At 36.5% G+C, this 16,415-nt stretch overlaps 1 protein-coding gene across 1 annotated transcript in view; it reads left to right on the top strand.

Annotated features, from left to right (window-relative positions):
- Positions 1-16,415, top strand: part of LOC110045195 (uncharacterized) — a 74,172-nt gene that overhangs the window by 56,000 nt on the left and 1,757 nt on the right. Inside the window, exons 8-18 of the mRNA XM_089280063.1 lie at positions 3,387-3,449; positions 4,761-4,849; positions 5,356-5,428; positions 5,897-6,062; positions 11,857-11,909; positions 12,334-12,508; positions 13,524-13,552; positions 13,871-13,970; positions 14,663-14,738; positions 15,828-15,891; positions 16,252-16,415. The exon at positions 16,252-16,415 is cut by the window's right edge and continues 11 nt beyond it. Of these exons, the coding sequence (XP_089136189.1) occupies positions 3,387-3,449; positions 4,761-4,849; positions 5,356-5,428; positions 5,897-6,062; positions 11,857-11,909; positions 12,334-12,508; positions 13,524-13,552; positions 13,871-13,970; positions 14,663-14,738; positions 15,828-15,891; positions 16,252-16,415 (1,052 nt within the window). The remainder of the gene's footprint in view (positions 1-3,386; positions 3,450-4,760; positions 4,850-5,355; positions 5,429-5,896; positions 6,063-11,856; positions 11,910-12,333; positions 12,509-13,523; positions 13,553-13,870; positions 13,971-14,662; positions 14,739-15,827; positions 15,892-16,251) is intronic.

Genomic DNA, 16,415 nt, shown 5'->3' on the forward strand with positions numbered 1-16,415 from the left:
TGTAGGGTTCCAAACAACGGTTTGAAACAGCAGGAATTAAGTTCAAACAGATATCATTATTCTTGGGAAAATATCCATATTCCTCATTGGGATTGGAAATCAGACAGTCCCCTCTGTGGGGGGAATAGGCATTATCTGGTCTCACTCATTGGTCCATTCCCATAAACACCAAAACCTCACAAATCATTTTGAACTAATTGCCATTGACAGAAACTTTGGGAAGATTAAAGGTCAGTCTTTGGCACTAGGAGCTCTGGAATGGATTGGGTAACCATCTGAACCATCCCAGTAATGGCAAAGGTTAAGTCTGCATATGAGCCAAGAGGCCTATCAGGCCAGAGCTTATCCCAGTGTCTGTAGCATGAAGCAACTAGGATTATCTCTACTCCCCCTTGGATGAGATGCTAGTCCATTGCAGGTCTACCCCCAGCATTAAGTTCACTGGTACCAATTTATACACCTGGGTGGAGGGAGGCACTGTGAGAGTAAAGAGTCTTGCTCAAAAACACAACAAAATGTCCCTGGTCAGGGCTCAAACCCAGACTGCTCAATTCAGAGACAAGCACACTAACCATGAGGCTGTTGTGCCTCCCGCCATCCCAGTAATGCTATTGCCAAAAGCTGGTACTCAGTCTCCTCGAAGTTTCTGTCAAGGGCAATAGGTTGCTTAAGAGTAACAAAATATGATGTACTTAGTAAAATGTTAAGGATATCTAGTTAAATGACTATTATGCTGTTAAATAATAATACTAATTTAATAATTTTTATAGCATTTATTTATTTACATACACTGATCAATACCACTTTACAATAAATTCATCGAAGACTAAGTAATAAGACAAATATATAATGGTAATGTTATTAATAAAGGGGAAATAAAATAGAAATACATTGAAAGTACATTAAAATGCTGACTTTAAAAACATTTAAAGTGGTGTGACAACACACAGGTCAGCTGGGAGGCTGTTCCATAGAGCCGATGCAGCAAAAGTAAAAGACGTGGCACCAGGTGTTGGGTACATTGTCTCCTGTGACACTTTTATAGTAGGCTATTATTAGAGTGTAACGAGTACGAGCTTTTTGCTAAGCTTTTATGAAGTCACTAAGAGAAGATGATGCTAGTCCATAAATTGATTTGAATCTAAATCTTAATTTGATAAGCAGTGGGTAGCCAGAGAAGTTCCTACAGAGCTGGCATTATGTGCGAGTACTTGGGTACGTTCAAATTAATAAGTAGATAACAGCTACATTTTGGATGTGCTGTAGCTTGGAAATTTGCACATTGGGAAGTCCATACATTAAGCTACGGCAGCTGAGTTGAGAAGTACTAAGGGCATGGAAAATTGCACACAGACTATCCTCAGATACAGTAAATATTTCTTAATTTTTCTAGTATTATGTAAATGAAAGAATACACTCCTGCATGCCTTGGTGATATGTGCAGACAGGGACATTTTTTCACTAAACCAGACTCCTAAATATCAAGCACAGGCAACAGAGCAATATCATTATCACCAATGTGTAAACAAATGTTGCGATTTAACTTATTTTAATAGCTGATACCATGTTCCAATAAATGTTTATTAACAGCACCTCGGTTTTGTCATAATTAAGTAAGAGTCTATAATCAGTCATCCAGCTTTGAATATCTGCAATACACCTTTTCAAAGCCCTCACTCCAACATCTTGACTGACTTGGCCATCTGGCTTGAAGCTTAAAATGAAGCCGAGTGTTGTTAGTAAAGCAATGCACATGTGGTTTCCTACAACATCAAACAACTGAGATGAGTAAATAAAATTATAAATAGTAGAGGTCCTAAACAACAACCTTGAGGTACCCAGCAATCCAGGTTGAAGCATCGAGAAAGTGTTTCACTGGAGAATATCTGCTGACTTCTATTAGACAACTATGTTTTGAACCAGTTCAGGACTGTCTCCTGTAACCCAACTTTGTTTTGCAGTGCAGCACTTATCATTAACGTACAAAACTGAATTTTTTTTTGAAACATGCTAAAATTGTTAAAAAGTCATTATGTCAACACTTGTTAGAACCACTTTTCAATTTCCTAGGATATCTACATGTAGTCAGACTGGTAATATCCTTGTTTCAGGGTAACCGTGAGGTTTGGCTTCTATTAGCATACCATAGTTGTTTGTTAAAAAAAACAAAAAAATAGTTTTTGTAAATAGAACAACCTACTCTAATAAAAGCCACATTACAAATACTTAACTACCAGATCACAAAGAAAGGTATATTTTCTCCTCCTTACGAAATTCTTGAACTTGCCAAGGCTAATGAAGTCACATGTGTAAGCTTAACCTTATATTCCGTTAAATGTTTGGTCACAAGCAAGTTTTCTACAAACTCATAACAGTAACCATAATTGTATCTTCAACTAACTATAAATGCAGATTATAATTTTAACCTCACGAAAGAAACTTCCAAAACAGAAAACAATGAGGAATATGTGCTTCTTAATAATTATTATAATTATTATTCTTCTTGGAACATTGTCATTGTCATTGTCATTTCTTTCCCTTGCCGAGGATGATGAAGTCACATTTTCCCTTCTCATTCTAATTTCAACTTCCAAACCAGCTTCATCGTAATGAACCCGAAAACATTGCCTGTTGTTGATCTAATGTGTCAAGTAACTTTTTAATAAGAGATTGTTTTCTGCTATGTTAACAAGTGCTGACATATTTTAGGCAGATCATAAGGCAGTTTTTGTTGGAGCAAGCCTCCAACGTCTCAAAATTGGAGCTCAAAAAATGGTTTGGTGAGACTACAGTATCTTGGCCGCTATGATTGATGTATGCATTTTATGCTGAAGAGTTCCAAAGGAAAAGCATAATAATAAAGCAATGATTGCTTACCAATACGAAAGCAAATATGTGTTTTGCCAATATGGCTGCCTCATTGATTTGTTGTGGTAGTATGTTGTAAAATAACCCATTTAGGGTCCCCTCAGAGTGAACATTCGGCCTCTCAATCCATATTGTGATTTTCAGAGGTTCAGAAATTCTGACTTGATGTTAAAATTTGTTTATCACACCATACAAACACTTTTTTTATTCTTTGCACTTGCTTATTGCAGCAACATCAAAATTTATTTGGGCTTTTATTAAGCTGAAGCGGGGAGGGGTGGTGAGGACACTTTCACTTCCATCTACAGTCCACAATTTCTGTCCACAAACTTCTGTCAACATTTGGTCCCTCACGATACTCATTGATTGCTTGCGCATACGCGCACATGAATGAGCTAAAAATGGGTGAAGATATGCCTTTTCTGGACGAATCAAGAGTCTTGTGAGTCTATGTATGAGTCTGTGGTTTTGTCTTCCCCAATCAGTTGCATTGGCTTCTCGTTTTGTTGTTTTTACAGAAATGGGTGCCACAGGATGAAGAGATTGACTTAGGAGGAGGGTTGGAGGACAATATGAAAGTGGTAAATAGTGTAAAAGTAACCAATACTCATGTGAAGTTTATATGAAATAATTCATATATGAACTGCGGTTGTAGATGAAAGTGAAGAATGATCATCGCAGTAAATTTTCCAATTTAAGCAATTGGAAAGAAGAAGCATGAAAAAAATCAGGGCTTCAACAGGATTCAAACCCGTAACCTCTGCGATACCTCCGCGATACTTTTAACCAATACTTAGTAGCAATGTCTCTTGGTTAATCTATATAATAATTTTTCTTGGACTGTCAATACAAAAATGTGATAAAAAGTTTAATTTTTCAAGTGGTGCCTATTCAGTTTAATCAGAAATGTTATTCAAGGCTGTTGTGCATTCCTTTTTGCATTTTTGTGTTTCTCGTGTGAAGAAAAATTTGTTATAAACTTTGTATTTTAGTAGTCTCCCAAAAGACTACTGTTTGTGTTGACTTTTTATTTTGCTTTTATCAAAAACCAGCTGTTGAATGGTACCAGTTTTTTGGCCATGCATGACTGATTTCACCAGACATTTCTTTACTTAGATCATTGATCATATTTAGAACATCCAAAATGGCCACTGTATAGAGTGGTTCTATTTTTCTTATATCTTGATGCTTGGTGACTTATGCTTGCATGACACTTTCTCAAACCACTAGTATTATTTTCAAGCTAAAACAAAAGAGTTTTGGTTGCATCCAAATCATTTGAGCTGTGAGGAAACAGGTGTATTTTTGAGTTTGTGAGAGAAAGGCTGGCGGTGCAGTGGGCTAAATTTGTTGGCTTTACACACTTGTTGGTGAAAGATACTATCATCCAATTGGATTGAGCATTTGCGACAGTCTTATGTTCAGTATTTAGCAATTAGTGACCTGATCATAGAAAGAGTCAATGAGCTCTTCTTTCAGTGTGGGTTGAGTTTGTGTCATGGCTGTGAGTTGTTTTGTCATGGGACAAAAACTGACTCAGTTTGCAAGCAGTGATGTAGAAGTTGAAGTAGATGTTCAGGTATTTTATGTCTACATAGAAAATAATTTTTCCCATTGTTAAGTGACATAGACTGTATTTATTATCTAGTGAGTACATTGAACATAGTAAGCATCATTTTACATCATTCAATTATACCATATGTATGTAATTATGTGTATGACGTTTTAATGAACCAATATAATTTATTACATCCATTATTATTATGGATGCCATATACTGGTTCCTCAACAAGTAATTCTCAACTTCAGAGTATGTTTTAAATTCCCATGTAGTGTAATATGTGATTTCTTTGATACAATTAGGTAATGTATTTGAAATCACTTGGTTTTAGAATGGTTGGTCAGCTGATGAGATGTTCAAAACCAATCAAGAGAAATTTGGTGTTACTTCAACATACAGTGATGATCTATTGCAATACACGTTAGTACAATGGTTTCCGTTGTGTGGTTGTTGTCTTGGTAGCTTAATCCCTAGTGTCCCATGTATTTTCTTTGTGCCTGGTCACTATCCTTGTGTTGGATTTTTCGGGAGACGCCTTAAGTGGAGGCCTGTCTCTGCTTACCTGAATGGCTACTACTGTCAGTACCACCTGCACTGGACAAGCATACAGATCATGGTTGTTCAAAGGGAAAACAATGCTTTCCAGTGGATACATCATTATTCAATGGATAAACTATGCTATCCACTGTTTGTTGATTGATTGAACAATTGCCTGAACCTTTCCTTCCTAGTACCTCCATCACTCAGACACTTGGCTCTGACCCTGTGCTGTTTATATAGAAAAGATTCCAATGAACCACTGAACTGGTTTTGAAGCTATAGACACACAAATCTGTTAGTTTCATCAACACAGATCTACAAACATCAGACTTCAAGCTAAGAAGAAAGTCAGAATTCACATGTACATATATAAAACATTTTTTTAGGACACCACTTCCAAAAGATAGCACTCGAGAGATGGAATTGAAAGCAGAGCAGACAGCTCGAGAAATCGAACAGGTCAGCTATGTAATTGATATGATTAGAGGGGTTTTTTAAAAGTGGTTTTTATGGTGTTGATTCACTTTAATTAAAACAATGTTTAAGTGCTATTAAAATTGATGAAAATGTTCAGGCTTTAACAAAAGGAAAAACACCTGTGTGGTATTTAATGACCTTTGAAAAAGTATGCTTATGCATACATACCCTTAAGAGAGTAATGTTTTGTGATGTTCAAAATAGTAGAGAGGTTAAGCATGATGTTTACGGCAACCAGCAAACGGGAAAAATGAAACTTTTGTCATCTCTCCTCAGCTGTGTGTACAGTAGAGTGAAATTATTTGTATTTGCAAGGAATAGTGGGAGACGTTATTCCATTTTTGTGGGCTTTATTTATGGATTAGAAGAAAAGAACTGAAAATCAGAAGTTGCCTTTGCCGTCTGCCATTAACGTCATGCTTAACCTCTCTATTGTCCTTTCTTTAACAGTCAAGGGGTCATATTCGTCGTCAAGAGGTTGACAGTGGACGCAGTGAAGAGGAGGCATTTGCAGCTGTTGTTAGACCCCAGACAACAAGTACTGTATCAAAGACAAGTCAGGCACCCCCTGGACACTCTTGCATGGACAGAAAGTCTCCAAGAGGAGCTACCGAAGGTAGTCTGGCACTAGGACTCAGTAGTTTAAACTCATCTGTTTTTGTAGAATGTGGTGTAGTCTGGTGTTGTTTACAGATTTCTTAGTAGAGAAAATATCCTGATCATGTCGTCTAAAACCAAAGTACTCTAAAGAAAAGGTTCACTGATTGGGTTAAAATCATGTCTCTATAACTCAAAAGAAACACAGAACTAGCACAATCTGTTGATGTACATGTTTCTATTAATCAATTAGATTATGAGCTCAAGATTTCAATCAGGTGGTAGTTGACAAGGGCGGAGCCCAAGTCAACTATCATGCATAGAATTCGAGAGCGATTATAAGTCTACTAGTCATTCAAAACTTTATCGGAATCTTCTTCATAGACACTTCGAAGACGCCAAGAAGTGGTCATTATTTTGTTAGCAAGGGCACACTGTTATGCTATTCACTATCTATCACAGAATAGATAGTAGGTAGCGTAGACAATCAGAGCATGGCATTCGTGATAGAACACTAGTAGATTTATACTAAAACTCAATAGAAACATGGTATGTTGTCTATTTTTTAATTATTCACCTGCAGTTCAATAAACTTACTGTGATTTTCCTTGATACTCAGCTGCTTTATAGGCAATCCAATTTCTCAAACCATAATAGTATTATCATCAGCCGCTCTCAGTTACCACGTGGGATGATGAGGGGGAAAAACCAAACATTCTAAAACTCCTTTGTGACCTTGAATTTCCCCAGAACACACTAGCTGATGAGGTTCTATTATCTTAATGTCACTTTGATATCCTTCTGCTGCTATGAGGTTGGCTTTTCTTTTCTTATCAGTGTCATAGTCCAAATATATGGTAGTCCACGCTAGACAGTAAAGTGTTTCTCTAGGTTGCTTGTATTTTTTCAACAAAGTAGATTGAATCTCCACCGCATGTCACAATTGTTGTTGTTGTGTGACCTAACCAAAACAAAGAAATCACAAAACCATGTGTAGAAAACAGGAGGTAAGCAACATGAAAACATGCATGAGTAGTTTCCCACCCATTCAACCACAGCCAACACCCAAGAAGAGAAAAACTTTTCATACCTTTCCTTGACTAAATTACAATTACTTGCAAATTACAATTTCCTGACTAGATATTAAATTCCCTAACTTTCTTTGGATCTTGAAAAACTTTCCTGACTTTTTCCAGACATTTGGCAACCATGCATATTACAGTACAACACGTTTTCATTTTTTTTTTTACTTTTTAACTTGGAAAATATTATTTTCCAAGTTGTAGTAGTGGAGCAATTTCACTCCTTCACTCCTTCACATCTTGTTAGACATTTGGAACCCCAGGGGAGAACTCTCATTTGAAAAGACCAGGGACACTTGTCAGAAAATTTGAATTTAACCCCTAAAGGACACTAATGTAGGAGTTGCTTGAGCTTCATTAGACCCCTAAAAGATACCACTTAAAATGGAATAGGTTTGCTTACTAGCCACTGTTCAAGAGAGGATCTCACACTCACTGGTAGACCCGACTTGCATGCTCAGGAGAACAGTGGAAATCAAGCCTAAAATTAAAACGGAAATTAAATGAGAGTGTTTCTTCCTTTTTATTATTATTTCTTTGAGTGCACCCTAAAGGATACTTTGACAGCAAAAAATGGTGTTTTGTCATCAACATTCTAAGTGAGACCAGAATCCTTGATTTGTACCCAAGACAACAAGTATACCCAGCCTTTTCATGTATGAGTCATTTCATGTAGGATGCAAGAACTCAATATCTTACTGCAGAAATGATCTACATAGAATAGATTTCCGTACAAACATTTTTATATATAGAAGCTACATGCAATTACATAAATAGCTCATTCCTGAAGGTGTCTGCTTAAACAGGTTTAACTGTACTTGATTGCCAAAAAAGGAGATATTGAGAGTCAAAATTGATGAGCTGTATGAATTTTTGAATGATTCAAGTTGTGATTAAAAGTTTGCGACGATCAACAGACAAGAGAATTGAGGAGAATTCAAACGACATGTTTTGCTATTATTTATAGGTTATTGTAAATAAATACACATGAATACGAACATGGTGAAATGATATGAATAAATACAAGAAAAGACATTACACAAGGCTGAGGGTTCTGCAGTCCTTAATATCACCTTGGAAATGAGAGGGGAAAAAGAAAAGAAGTTATTACAACACAGGGTATTCGTATTTGGTAACCCAGCCAAGTAGGAACCCCGCTGAACAGGGCTTAACTTTGTTGAGTGGACAAGACATGGTGCTGTCCTTGTGGTTTAGTGGCTCTACGTTGGATACATTTTTTTTTTTTAATTTCTAAGATATCTCAAAAGGTAACAAGAAAGAAAGAAAATCACTGGTACTGGCTGGGAAAATAAAGAACTAAAAAAATAGGAATGAAAATGAGAATTATTTCTTGCTTTGGCAAGCGGACAAGAAGTGGTACTTTCTTTATAATATTGTCTCAGTCTTTTGGATGAGGATAGGCGATAACTTCATGAATGTTTTCAACTGTGTCACATCTCATGTCTTAATCGTGTCAGTGGATTTTAACTTTAACTTAACCTACGGATTAAAACCTTAAGTCAGTGGCATCAAAATTGCCACTGTTTACAATGACCCATTTTCCAAGTTGAGTGGCTCACTTCCTTTTCACTTCTTAGTAGGTTTTGTTTCTAAAAAGTGAATCTGCAATGAAATGAAGATATGCCTTGGGTTTGTAGTTTTCAGTGAAATATGTTATTAATAGACCTTTTTAAAAGGTGTCAAGTGAACTACTAAAAATGTACCTCTCCTTAGCCTCTTCTAATCCATTCAGGAGCGACCAAGATCACTACTCAAGGAAGTTAGAAAAATACCCACTGTCTTTCCTCTTGTTTATTTAGTTGTGTATATTACAGCTGATGTTAATTTTTGAGTTATTTTTTTGTAAAAAAAATACCTCTTAGTCTGCTCGTCGGGTATGTTATGGATGGGTCTATGGATGAGTGAGTGAGTGAGAGATGTATGTATGTCACACCAATTAAATTGGATCTACTATAAACAGCCAATCAAATTTCTTGTTGTAAAGGTAGATGGTATGTGAGAAGATTTGATCCTGACACAGTTTAGAACGGCCATATTTATTCTTCTATAAAAGAGAAGGAAGTATTCATATATTGGGCTTACTTCGACATTTTCTGTGGGTAGGCTGAGGATTTTAGTGACGAACAAGATGAGCCCTGAGGTTTATTTTTAGTTACAAAGGTAACTTGATACTTTTGTTTTTCACAAGGAGTAAATTCAATTAGAGGTCACGAATCGTCGCTTCTAGTTCTTAGGACATGTTTTAGAGGAGATGAGACTATTTAGATTTGAAACAGTTCTAACGTTTACAATAGTAAGTGCAGGTGACGATTGTTTTGTTCTTGTTGCATGCAAATATAAGGAGATATTTTTATTTTTTAGTTACAAAGGGTAATTTGACACTCTTGTTTTTCACAAGGGAGTAAATTCAATTAGAGCTGTTTGCTATCTTTAGTAACTTAACACTTTTGTTTTTTATATGGGAGTAAATTCAATTAGAGCTGACAAGTTATCGCCTATTGTTCCCAGGATATTAACAAAAAAAAGCTTTCATTTCTGGATAGTTTTTGTCTGCAGTAGCAGTTTCTTTTTATTTGATGGGTATTTTATGACATTCTTTTCAGTCCGATAGTTTTAAAGGTAAAAAGTATCAAAACTGCTCAAATGTTCTTTGAAGACTGCATGGCACCAAGTTAAAGTGCAATTTAATTAAATCAAACTTTCAATGTGTCAGAGAGGGTTTTTTTCTCTTTCTATTTTCGGCGAAGTAGTGTTGTTGTGTTGTGTTGTGTGAAAAACGTAAACTTACGACTCGTGTAAAATGCGAAAACATCTCTTAACTTGAGTATTAACGGGCAAAAATTCCTTTTGGGGGTTGGAAGGGCTATGTGATCGGTGAGTGAGTTATGCATGTGCGCATGTCACACAAATCACCGTGTGGGTTGTATCAAAGAACTAATCAAAGAAAAAAAATAAGAAGGTATCTACATTAATCTGGAGATGTGTCAGATTACTGTAGTTTGTTCAGTCAAACATTTTATGGCTTACTATTTAGCTATCTTACCACTACCGATGTAACATCGTATGTACATCATAAATTCCTAGTTTCTTTCTTGCTGTACATCGCAACCAAAACAACTTGTCAAATTAACCAAATCATTACTGTAACTTACAGTAATGATTTGGTTAATTTGACATGAATGCTCCTATTTTCGAGACTTCAAAAAAAAATAACTCTTGCACGCCTTGCGTACCTATGTTTGTTGGACAGTACCCTTACCAGTAAAATGCAATTGATGGATACCCTTTGGATGTGGGAGTCTTTTCATTTTGTCATGCAATCCACCAGGCCTTGCCCAGACAACTATAGTAGTTGGCCCTGTTCATTATAATCTTCCCTTATTCACAAGAACCTTTTATATGCAATGTACTAGTTGAGGAAATTATCTTAGGTTCCTTTAACTTAGTTTCTTGCTTTTGAAACTCCCATTCCTGGTTGGTAGATTGGCCTGTTTTGTCTATTTAGCTCGTAGTACAACTTTACCTATTGGTTAACTTTGAAACACTGTCTTACTATAAAAGTCTGCAAAACACTTCCCAGGGAATTGTACTAGTGCCCTTTGCACAAACAAGTAGCTTGTAGCAATTATTTAGTTTACCTTCCCTCCTTTCCTTGGGATTGGAATCAGTCCTTGTGGTCCAGTGACTTAAGCCTGCCTAGCACCTTCCCCCAAGCATTTGGTATTTCTTGTGTCTTGCCATCTTGTACTTGTCTTAATCTTTTCTGATCCAGTCCCTCTGGTGCTGGTGAGATAGGAAAGGCTCTGCCACAGGGTTGTGTCTCCCTTCATTACACCACGTTGTTTGTGTATTTTGTCCCTACCATGTTTATCTGATGGTGTGACATTCTAAGCTTACTATTACATCTGGAATAGTGACAGTTATTGTTACATAATTTATTCATCCATATACCTACATTTCCTGACTTAATGATATATCTAAATTTTAATAGTATTTGCAACCCTGACTTTGGGTACCTAGCTACCATACATTTATTTAGTAATTAGAGCTACTTATGAAATGACTTTTTCTTTTGGTACTTTGTTACATAATTGTAACAATGAATGCATGTGCAATGCACCCAATCTGAGTTGATTTATCTAAGGTAATTGATCAGCCAACTCACACTTTCAGTGAAACTTTCCTTGTCCTCAAGGCGTGAAAGGTTGACAAATCAATTTGATTCATCACTGGTTGTCAAGTCATGTGAGACAGTGAAATGTCAGCTGCAAGAAAGGAGGATAGTTCAATTCAAGTTGAATTAAGCTGATTCAACAACATTTTCAACCCTCCTTCTTTACCACTGGCACTCTTTTATCAAGTGGCCTTCATATCAAATTCTGTTACAATGGGATGACTTCAAGAGAAAGGGGGGATTGTTTGAGTTGAATCCTATCATTCCCCTCTTAGCCAGTTGCAGATTTTATTCAGAATTTCTTTCAAATCAACTTCCAGTTTGACTGGATCACTTCAATTGAGATGAGTCACATAAGGTTATCGCAAATTGATTTTTGGTAAGTTGAATCAACAACAACTGTACACAACTCAATTTGGGTATATTGGATAACCCTCACAAATTGTAGCGTTTCCTGATAAGCAGTGTTGGCTGTTAGATCATTGTGTCTTAGCCTTGTCCCCTTTTACTAAAATTTGTAGCCATTCCTCCAACAGTGCTACCATTAGATGATAGAAAGGTTCCTTGCACTAACACACAAACAGCCATGGTGAGTTATCCAGTGTGAAGATTAGAAATCATATTCGTTGTTCAGAAATCAGATGGCATGTTCCTTCATTCAAGTAATTTTTGAGTTAAAAGTAGTGCCTTCCAAAGGATTACCTTGTCCCAAATAACCAGAATTTAGGATGAAAAAATCACCGTGACTAGCATGTTGTTTGGTCACCTTATTGTTGTCATCTGGGCCCCTATCTGTCATTATCTGGAAAAATGTCTTAGAGGTGTTGTTCTGTCAATATTGTGCCAAGTAAATGTTCAGGATTTTTTGAATGAAGTGATTTAAGTTTCCAGGAAAACAGTGTACACCATGGGCACTGGTATAGGTATGTTAAAAATCCTAAATTTGATGTGGAGACAAGTAACATAAAGTTGATGGGAATTACATCTCAAACAATTTACTGTTCTTATTTTAGCCCAACATGAAATCTGTAAGTGTGGCTCCAGTGCAATCCTCCACAAACAGTGTTGACAATGTGGACAGCATGTCTCCTGATCAAGTTTTAAAAGTATCTCCCACTGTGGAACCTGGACCAAGTGAGATGTACCCCTCTGCTCCTTCAAAATCCGATCACAACGATGTAGTTAAAGGTGAAAACAAATAAATTGTTTGGAAATAGTATACCTACATTTGAATAGCAGTTGTATTGTTATATCGTAATAATTTGTTCATGTTATGTTTTCACGTGTATGGTTAGCCTGTGAATAGGCTCCTGGCGAAGACAAAAAAAAATTGGCAAGTGAAGAGAGCCAACAAGTGCGAAACTGAGGAATTCGGAGAGCGAAGCAATTGGGGTGGGACGGGGAACCTGTAGAATTTGTTTTTGATGTGCCTATCTACCCTTGGTGATTAGCCTGTAACAAATCAGTCATTGAGGTAATTAGGCCTGTCAAGAAGCTACATTTCTGTACTTGTAAACAGCTCTAATCAAACAACTGGGCCCAGCATCATAAATATAGAGTGCAAGTTAGTAACATGTTGACATAATATTTCAAACTTTGTCCCACCAGAACCAATGCTTAGAGAGCATAACACATATTTTGCAATACTGAACTGAGCCTCAACAAATTATAAGCACATGGGAAATGATAGAGGTGTCAAACTCTGCGAAGCATTAGGCAGACAACATCAAATATTTATCTCAAAGATGTGAACAATCCACCATTTAACCAATCAGATCATGATACCAGATGGGACAGCATGGAACGGCAACATCAATAGAATGTCTACAGGCTCTCTCGCTTTGTTCAGGCTCACCAGGAGCCTGTTTGCAGGCTATGTATGGTTAGCTTGGGTGTTGATCCTTTAGGCTGGAATTTGTTCAATTTTTGAAGCATGATATTACCAAGAGTGATCCTGCCTACCTCCTCCCCCCCTCCTCACTGCAGCCTGGATGGGATGCTAGTCAATTACAGGGTTACCCTCAAAGCAGTAAACCATTCCTATGAGTGGAGAGAGGTCCTGGAGCTGAGTGAAGTGTCTTACTCAAGAGCACAATGCAAAGACCTTGGATCATGTTCAGTGTGGTGTCCATTATTATCCACTAGGTTACTTTACATCCCACGAGAACAAACTTGAGAGCAATGTTTTTCTGTTTGCTTTCAGATTTGAAAGAATTCCACTCAAACTTCATGGTAATGATATATTTGTTCTTGATTACAAAAGTGTAATTCAATTGCAGCCTTTGCTGCAATTTTGTAAAAAATGGTTCTGTTTTATTAATTTCCAAGGATTATTGACATTGTTTTCATGTAGCACAACATTTTCAGGACTACTTGTAGCGTAAAAAGATGTTTGGGAAAGAGTGAAGAGATATAATCATTGAAAGACAACAATTAAGCAAGGACATTCTATTCATTCCTTACATGAAAATAGTTACAGTTATGTTTTATCAATATGTAAAACAATAATATGCTTCATTTAGAATGTTGCCTCTTTGATTTGATGTACAGCTTAGCGAAAAACCTACAAAGAAGACTAAAGATGTCCAGCCACAATCAGCTGACAAAGTTGATGCAACAGCAGCTAAGACAGCAGCCTCACCCATTCCTGGTATGGATACCGGCATGCTGAAGGCCAAAATTGTTTTCAGGTTAATTAGTTTTTACCTGATGATGGTACACTCATAATCACAGAAAACAATTTTAATTTGTGAAAATCGCTTTCATGTGATTATGACAATGATTTATTCAGGTTGAAACAGATTAACCTGAAAAACAATCTGACCCACCACACATTGTTTAAAAAATGGCATGAAATGGTCTGCAGTAGTAAAGAGTGTGAAGTATAAACCATTGCAATAATTGAACTTTGCAACAAAACTTCGTTAAACAGAGAACTAAAGAAAATTAAAGAAATCATCAATTTACATATAACTGTCTTGTTTATTACTCTGCTATTTTTTTCTTACAAGGGTTAAAAAGCATTCAAAATGTGAAACAGTTTTGCACATGGTGATCCATTTTCAAAACTAAAAAATTAAATTGTTGTGGAATAATAAATATGTTATTTTGAAGGGCTTATGAATATTATTCACCAACGTTTTATACAGTTTCAGTCTACCGCTTTATACTAAATGTAAACTGATGTTACAAAATTCCCCCAAAATTGGGCACTGATAAAAAAAAGTCTGGTAATCGTTTAGGAGAGTGTATATGAGAGTGAAAGTTTAAAAATATAAAACTGAGGGAGACATCATAAACACAACGTCAGATGCTAAGAATGTTTGTTTTTGACTATTTTAGAAACAATACCTCTAGCCTCTGATGTGCCAAAAACAGATGAAAAAAAGAGTCCCAAGACTGTTGAGCCAGCTGACAGGTACTTTCCCTCTAGCTCATTGGCATTATTTTGATACTTGCAATTTGCAAGCGAAGAATGTTCAAGAAAATGCTAGTCTTGTTCAAGAGTAACAGGAAATTAAAAAAGAATTGCTGCTTATTTGAAAGGCTTTTCTAAGTAAAGAAGAATGGCATTTTCCTTTTTGGAATATCCTTTTTTATTTTAGAGATATTTACGTTTTTGTATTATGCAAATGAGGAAAGTGATGATGTCATAGGTGGTACGACTAAAACAATCGAGAATCTCTCTAGAAATATTAAAGCAGTGTTCTTTAAACTTGGCACTAGAAATGTACATCACAAAAAAAAACAATGATACCAGTCGTGCTGTTGCCATGACAACAGTTACGCCGCTGGTCCTGTTTTAATTAAGACTAAAATTCCCAGATTTTATCTTAAACAAGGGTCATCCACTCCCAACAATCTAATGGGGAGAGTTAAGACAATATGGGAACCATGCGTGTTCCGAGCAAGACCCTCTGTCCCACTTTAATAAGGTTGCAAATGGGGATATTTAGTTTTTCAGAGAAAGAGACTGGACCCAAGAGTGTTGCCATGGCAACAACATAGTATGTAGCGTTCTGTTTCTTTTGTGATGTACATTTCTGGTGCCAAGTTTGAAGAACACTGCTCCAACATTTCTGGAGATATTCTTAATTCAGTATTTTATTGTTTAAGTGGAACTATTTATGACGTCATCACTTTCCTCATTTGCATAATACAAAAACGTGAATATCTCTAAAACGAAAAAAGATATTCCAAAAAGGAAAACGCCGTTGGAAAAGCCTTTCAAATAAGCCGCAATCATTGTTTTACTTCATAGGCACATTAAGTACGGAATGAAATTGCATTTAAGACATGAAAGTTATAAAAGGCCTCATTTATTTATCACAGGAAAACAATATAATTTGCCCAAACGTTTTATGGATAACAGAAATTACTGACAGACATTACCATGACATTTATAAGATATGCTTCACATCACCAGAATGTGACAGATAAGAATAGTTATGTTGTTTTGCTGTTTTGTAGCAATGCCACTTTCAATTTCTTGACGTTTGTTTTGCAGCATTTTATCCAAATCCAAACTGAATCCATTAGCAAAGGAATTTAAATTTACTCCTAAATCCCAGGTGAGTTAGGAGACCTGAGCGTTATTTTCTAGTGATAGTCTATTTGTTCCAGGAGTGATCAGAATCGAATTTCTCCTTACGTTGGTAATACATGGTCAAGCAGACAAGTGATGAGAAGGAACAAAATGAGAATGGAACTTGACTAATGAGGAAGAATTCCTATTCCAGATTTGTTCATGACTGTTCTCTTCATTGGAAGGGAATTGCATCAGGTGTCAATTTTAAACTTAAGCTTGCACTTGTCAAATACAAAAGTTGATAACAGGGTTCAAAAGACTCAATCGAAGATATTTACCTGTCATTGTACTTAACTTAAGCTGGGCATTTGTTAATGAAGATTTCAATGTTGTTTGTGTTCAGAAACCTTCCCCATCCCCCCAGCCACAGTTTGTCAATGTGGTTGCGGCGTCACCCTTTTCACCCACGTCAGTCAGGGCTCCTTTAGGTGCAAGCCCTTTTCCACATCCACAACAGGTGATGATGGTATCACCACAACAGTTTAATGTGTACAGAGGGAAACAGCC

Source organism: Orbicella faveolata, unplaced genomic scaffold, assembly GCF_042242905.1.
Source record: "Orbicella faveolata isolate gen_17 unplaced genomic scaffold, um_ofav_v1 contig_47, whole genome shotgun sequence".
Lineage (NCBI taxonomy): Eukaryota > Metazoa > Cnidaria > Anthozoa > Scleractinia > Merulinidae > Orbicella > Orbicella faveolata.